The 6,767-nt window shown below is 32.7% G+C and overlaps 2 protein-coding genes across 2 annotated transcripts in view; both read left to right on the top strand.

Annotated features, from left to right (window-relative positions):
* Positions 1-5,657, top strand: part of LOC136038368 (zinc finger protein OZF-like) — a 7,210-nt gene extending 1,553 nt beyond the window's left edge. The window contains exons 3-4 of the mRNA XM_065721438.1: positions 3,274-3,905; positions 5,427-5,657. Coding sequence (XP_065577510.1) covers positions 3,274-3,905; positions 5,427-5,657 — 863 coding nt within the window. The remainder of the gene's footprint in view (positions 1-3,273; positions 3,906-5,426) is intronic.
* Positions 5,658-5,802: 145 nt separating this feature from the next.
* LOC136038366 (uncharacterized) lies at positions 5,803-6,234 on the top strand. Its single transcript, XM_065721437.1, has one exon. It carries the CDS (start codon positions 5,803-5,805, stop codon positions 6,232-6,234), a length of 432 nt encoding a protein of 143 aa, XP_065577509.1.
* The last annotated feature ends 533 nt before the right edge of the window (positions 6,235-6,767 follow it).

Genomic DNA, 6,767 nt, shown 5'->3' with positions numbered 1-6,767 from the left:
TCTCATTGTAAAAACACCACAATACTTTATATTTTGGTTTCTGAACAAATTTCTTTGTGCTTCATATTTTGTGCACTTCATGAGAATATGCCTAACATCATTGTAATCAGAATAATACTCATTACAAATATCACAGAAGGGCGAGCTAACTCTCTCCCAATTATGTAAAACTGAACGGGTTTTGGCATGACCTGTCCTCAATTTAAAAACAGTAACAGCAACAGATCTAACATCATGCACAAGTTCATCAGGTGGTGCCTTATAATCATAAAAGTTCTAAAATTGGATTTATGCAGCTTCTAATAAAATATATTGTGTAATAAAATCACATGACACCTTATAAATACATTCAAAATATTCATTTTGAGCGGGTTTTACACTTATAATCTGACCATTTAAAATACCCCACTTTGCCATTATATCAGCAGACTCATTTCCTGCAATTCCCACATGTGCTGGGACCCAGACTAGAAATATGTTATTTCCCACAAGCTCTAAAAACCTAACTATTTGGTGGATATTACAAACTAATTCACGACTAGGTTCATGCTCATTCATCAGGTACTTAAGGGCTGATGCTGAGTCAGAGCATATCATCCAACTCTTGGCATACCCATATGATTTAATAAATTCCAATGCCTTATATATAATGGATGAGTAGGGATAAGGCCTCATTCAAGTACTGATCTATATTAATTACTAAAGTAGGAAAACAGTCTTCCTTTCTCCTTATGTCTTTCTTTTTTGTTTATATGGATAAAAAAAAATTTATGGTGTGTGTTTATTCCTGTGTTTGTGCTGTTGCATTGGTGATTTTTTTGTCATTATATATATATATATATATATATATATATATATATATATATATATATATATATATATATATATTCTGTATTTGTAATTCTACATATACGTCTTTATGAATGAAAGGTCTAAAGCCAAACTGGCTTGCAATGGCAAAACTAAAGAAGAAAATAGACATTCCTTTCAAGATTTTTTTTCTTTGTTTTTATGTGTTTATAGGGATCGATTCTATCCTTTGCTTTCAATCATTTTTTTTTCCATTAGATATACGACGCATGAATACTATAGCGTAGCAATAGTTGCAACTTAGTACAGAGAAAACCACGGTCCATAGTAGTCCAAAGCTTACAAAGACGTCTAAAAGAAAAAAACTTTAAATAGGAATGATAGCTATTATTTAGATTTTTCTTAATAGTAAGAGTTTATTGCGGAAACAAACTTTATGGGAATTTTTAAAAAGAGCTTGAAATGCTGATAAGTCTTCTTTTTCCCCCTTTTTTTTCTCCAGTTATAATGGCGAACTAGAACATCGTAGAGAGCTGTTTTGCGTTATTTCAAAGCTAATATTCATATTTAGGTGTCTTTCATTATTTCGTATTGACAACGTCTTCATAAAATGACTTATGTCACCAAAATGTGATTGTAGTATGATTTGTGGTGTCTAAAGGCTCGAGACTATAAAAGATATACCACTGAAATCTCTACGATCCAAACCATTTTATTTGGTTTGTAAAATCCTTCTCTTGAATACTCCCCTTCCCAGTCCCATTGTGAGGAATAAAAAAAGTTTTGAAAAAACTATCGATTGAAAAAATCCTTCAAATAGCAAACCAATTTGTTGGTAGCTCCTATTTATTTCCTTCTGAACAACAAAATTAATTACGTAATAATTTTTCGGGAATTTCGAAAAAGATATCAGGACGTTTCTTTTTTTCTTTCTTTTTTCTCCAGCACCAGCGGATCACTGGAAAATCGTAGGGGCGTTGAAACATTAACAGTAACATTAAATATACTGTTATATATGTTATAACAATAACAAAAATAGAAAATATAGTATTTGCTATTGAAAAAGGTGGGACTGTTTGACCTCAAGTGTCCAAAAAGATAAAAGACATTCGGATGAATCTGAGAGAATGTTTAGAGGAGTAGTCAATAGTCAATCTGAACTTATCCCAGTTAAAGATGGGAAGGAGCCACAATTAGTGATAAGGCAAAAGTTTGACAGAGATGGGTAGAAAATTTTGAAAATGTTCTTAACTGTGATAGTGTGACTGGAAAACATACAGAAAAGAATCGAAAAAGTTTGTGACGCTTTGGATGTGAAGGAAAGTTTACTTAGCGATGAAGGATTAGTAACAGTACTAAGGGAATTAAAAAATAATAAGGCCCCAGGTGATGATAGTGTTGTAAATGAGCTTTTTTTTAAAATGGTGGTTGTGGGGTTAGACATAACTTGCTGAAGATTATGAATGATTTTGGAAAAGGGGGAAATACCTAGCGATTTTACGAACCCCTCCATAAGAATGTTGTTAGGAGTGAGTGTGGTAATTAAAGAGGCATTAACCTGGTTTCTGTGGGTAACAAATTACTTAGTATGATGATACTTTTTAGACTACGAGATGCTGTAGATAGAATTTAAAGTGAAAAACAGTGTGGTCTGGGAAGGGTAGCAGACCCTTCCTAGACCAAAAATAGCGAACAGTATTTTATTTTCATTTGCATCAAATAAAACTCTAGCGAAAATACATTCTTTGACATTTTAACATTTTGGATAGGTCTTTTATTTTTTGACATTTTGACATTTTGGATAGGTCTTTTATTTTAACCGTAAATCGGTTGCAAAATCAAAGAATGTCAATTAAGTAAGAGTAATGTAAAAGAATGTATTTTATTTTGATTTTATTTGATAATTCTTGTACATGAAAAATAAATGACTTTTTTTTTATTTACTATAGGAGTATAAAACTGATAGAATTCTACATTTATTACCTATAGAATTGTATCAGTTTTTATTCAACCAAGGCTTATAATCCTGACCTAAATAAGACATTATTAATTATTCATAAACGTAAATCACAATTAAAATCTGGACAGTGCCTGATTCTTGTAAAGTTTGGAACGAATTGTATTACAAACATAAATCATTGATAAATGATTTATGATTTATTAATTGATTTAATGATTATTAATTAATGATTAATGATTTATTGATTTTAATTAATGATTTATTAATTGTTTATTAATTAATATATATCATTACAATTAATGATTTATTAATTGATAAATCATTGAATTTAATTGCGATGTGAAATTCACTGTTAATAAATCAGAATCTGGAATGTATTTGTAATATTGATTTGTATTTTTAGTTTATTCAAAATAGTTCGTTTCTTGGGTTAAACTTTACCTTTCTAAGGTTTTGATAACTGTACCGTCAAAACAATTGAAATATGTTATCTTTTTTTTCAGAAATTAATCATTGTCAACCAGTCTGCAATAATGAGGCTCCGCATGAAGACTGCTCTTCCGAAACACACATACCCGATGAACCAAATCTGAAGAGGCATTTCAGTTTTCCCAATAACGAAAAATTGAATGTATGCAAAATATGCCAAAAGAAATTTGCTAACAAGTTTAACTTGACTCGCCATATGAAAGTCCACAATGGTGAAGACGAGTGTTGTGTTTGCCACAAGATATGGTTTTCCAAATCTGATTTGAGTCGCCACATGGCGATTCACAATGGGCAAAAACTATACGAATGTGACATATGCGAAAAGAGGTTTTCTCTGCAGCAAAATTTGGCTTATCATATGAGGGCTCATATTGGAAATCAGCCATATGAATGCCAAATATGTAAAAAGACATATACTTTCAAATGCCATTTGACGCTCCATATGAAATTCCACAATGGGGAAAAACCTTACGAATGCAAAATATGTCACAATAATTTTACTCAGAGATCTGATTTGAATAAGCATATGAGAATTCACTATCAGGAAAACCAATATGCATGTGGAAGGTGCGTAAAGCGATTTGCTCAGAAATCTAATTTGATCCGACACATGAGACAACATCATGGTTTTGACCAGGATAACAGAGTATGTCAATGATTTTGTTACCAGATAAATGTACTTTTTTTGTATAAATTCGCCTTCCATTGCTCTTTAAATATGTTTTATCATTTATGTAAGTATCCTTTATCCTATGTAAGTGCGCTATGCAAGTTTTTATTCATGTAATAAATAATGTATTTATATAACGCTGTGCAAATTTTCCGTCTCTGCTTAAATGTATCGATTTTTCAATTTTCAAATTTGATCCTGAAATACACTGGGTTAGCATTAATAAATTCATGATGCCAGAGCGTGTTATTAAAAGCTAGTGAATTTCTAATGTTGTTGAAGTTGACCCATTTAATTCACCCTTCCCCTGGTTGATTCGTATCACCCTGACCCACAAAAGAGGCTCATTTACCGACACTTCTAATATTATCTTTTGGTTTTTACGAAGAGCTCTCTACTCGACAAGTTTTGCGACAAAACTCCAGTTGCTCACCAAAGAGGTTTCTATTGAATACTTCATGGCTATGGCCAATTCTACATAGGGAGAACCCACCAGAATTTAAAGAAACGCCTACAATAGCATAAGGATGATATAACCAAAGCTCTGAATTCTAATATTACTTCTGTTTCCTTTGATTCTGCTTTAAGTAGCCATATTTTAAATTAGATCTAAAAAGATATTACATAATAGAATTGTATTTGTTAATTAATATTCTCAAAATGAAATATGGTATTAAAGCTCAGGGTAATCAGAGGAGACACTGTAAAATTCTGAGAAGAAATTAAAAAAGAAAACAGTTATTTATATCATTCTTATAAGAGCTTCATTTTACTTTGAAACCATACCTCCTTAATGTGCATATATACAACCAAATTTAAGCAGGCCTATTTTGATTGAATTTTTCTATTTCTTCAATTTGTTGATGTTGCATCTACCTCAAAAAAGCCCTAAAATATTTTGTACATCATTACATGATGCTTCATTTCAATTTACCCCCTAACCCTCAGTATTGTGCAAATATATAGCCAAACCCAAATGACATGTTTCTTATTCATTTTGTAGTATAAACTCTTGTTTCATCCAATACCCATAAACAACCAGCACATATAGCCTACCCATTTGTTTCAATGAGTATATGTGATGCTTTAAACAACCATTTATTTCAACCATCAACACTGAGAAATTCAACAAACACAAATTGCTTGGGAAATATATATTTTGTGCTACATGTTATCACTTTAAGATTCTGCAAAGATTTCAAATTAGGTATTTTATAAGTTTCATTTTTTTATGTTTCTAATGTAACTTCAGGTTCATAATAACATATAGTAATTTCCAGTAAAAAAAAGACCCAAAAACCCTACCATTTCATATCACTCATGATGTTAAACCAGCTGTGCACAAAAAAAAAAGAAGTATTAGAGCAAATGCAAAAGTAACCCCTCCCATGAGAATTATGAGAAATTTAAAGAAACCTAAATTTAAGTTAGGTATCTCACAAGAAAACTTACAATAGGTTATGAAGAGGGATTAGCATTTGATTCACCAACCTCAAGGTATTTTTGAAGCATGCTTCAGGTTGGACACCAGGGAGACACTCAGTTACAGTACTACTTGTGAATGACAATACAGTTAGTACCCCAAAAGATATAGCAGCTGAATTGGGTAGTCAATTTAAATCAGGGTTCATGCCTCCAGACGATGCCCCCTTACCAGAAGCACCAGAATATTCTATTGAGGAACCTATTCAAAAGATAAAAGTGGTTGCCTCTGATGTAGAGAATTGACTAAAGCTACTTAATCCTAACAAATCCAGTCCTGATGAAGTTCACCCATGCATATTGAAAGAAGTTCATGATGAAATAACCCTTCCCCTTACAAACATGTCTCAGAAGTCTCTTGATGCTCAACACATTCCTCAGGATTGTCAGAATGCTAACATTACACCTGTACACAAAAGGGGCAGCCACAACAGGGTTTCCAATAATTGCCCCATTATTCTTATGTTTGCATACTCACATTGTTGGCCACCTGGCCACCAATGAGCTGCTCAGTGATAGTTGGCATGGCTTCAGACATGGATGCTTGGTTGAGACTAATTTGATTGATGCATATGATTATATCACTGAGAAACTAGATCAAGCAATCCCTGTCAACTTGGTTCTATTGGATTTTGCAAAAGCCTTTGATAAAGTATGTTACTGTTGCCTAAGGGCCAAGTTATTTGCAATTGGAATACATAATGAAATTGTAGAGTGGGTGCTTCAGTTTCTTTCCAGGAGAAAGCAAAGGGTGAAAATATTTGGAAAAAATGGACAAGTAGTCTTTACAGAAGAAGTGGAAGCATTAAGTGGAGTGCCCTAAGGAACCATCTTGGGACCAAACAAAATTTATATTAATGATGCACCAACCATAGTCAAAAATAAAATGAGTCTATGTTGATGACTCTAAACTCATTGAACATGTTGATACACCCAATAAGAGAGCCTCTATACAGAATGACCTATGGGTACTTTCCCAGTGGGCAACTTTGTAGAGGTATGAATTCAATGTAAATGAATATCAAACAATCCACTTTGGAAAGAAAAATTAAAAAAGCCCCTATCATACATTAGGGATAGATGGATCAAGACAGACTATTATCTCCTCTGAAGCAGAGAGACACATGGGGCCATAGTTGATAAAGAATTAAAATTCACTATGGACACATAGACAGCTGTAGCCAAAGCACTCCAAACTCTTGGCATTATAAAAAGAACAATCACTAGTAGGTCACCTATGAAGACTAAGTTATATAAGGCATTGGTCAGGCCTAATTTAGAGTTTGGCATGTGTGTTGCTAGCACTCTAAACAAAGGTGAGCAGCAGAAGTTAGAATCAGTTCAAAGACAAGCTTT

Source organism: Artemia franciscana, chromosome 18 (genome assembly GCF_032884065.1).
Source record: "Artemia franciscana chromosome 18, ASM3288406v1, whole genome shotgun sequence".
Classification (NCBI taxonomy): domain Eukaryota; kingdom Metazoa; phylum Arthropoda; class Branchiopoda; order Anostraca; family Artemiidae; genus Artemia; species Artemia franciscana.
This window is presented reverse-complemented; position numbering and strand designations above follow the sequence as displayed.

What these genes read in the sequence shown, in the direction of transcription:
- LOC136038366 (XM_065721437.1), top strand. Translation starts at nt 5,803, where the DNA reads ATGCTAACATTACACCTGTACACAAAAGGGGCAGCCACAACAGGGTTT.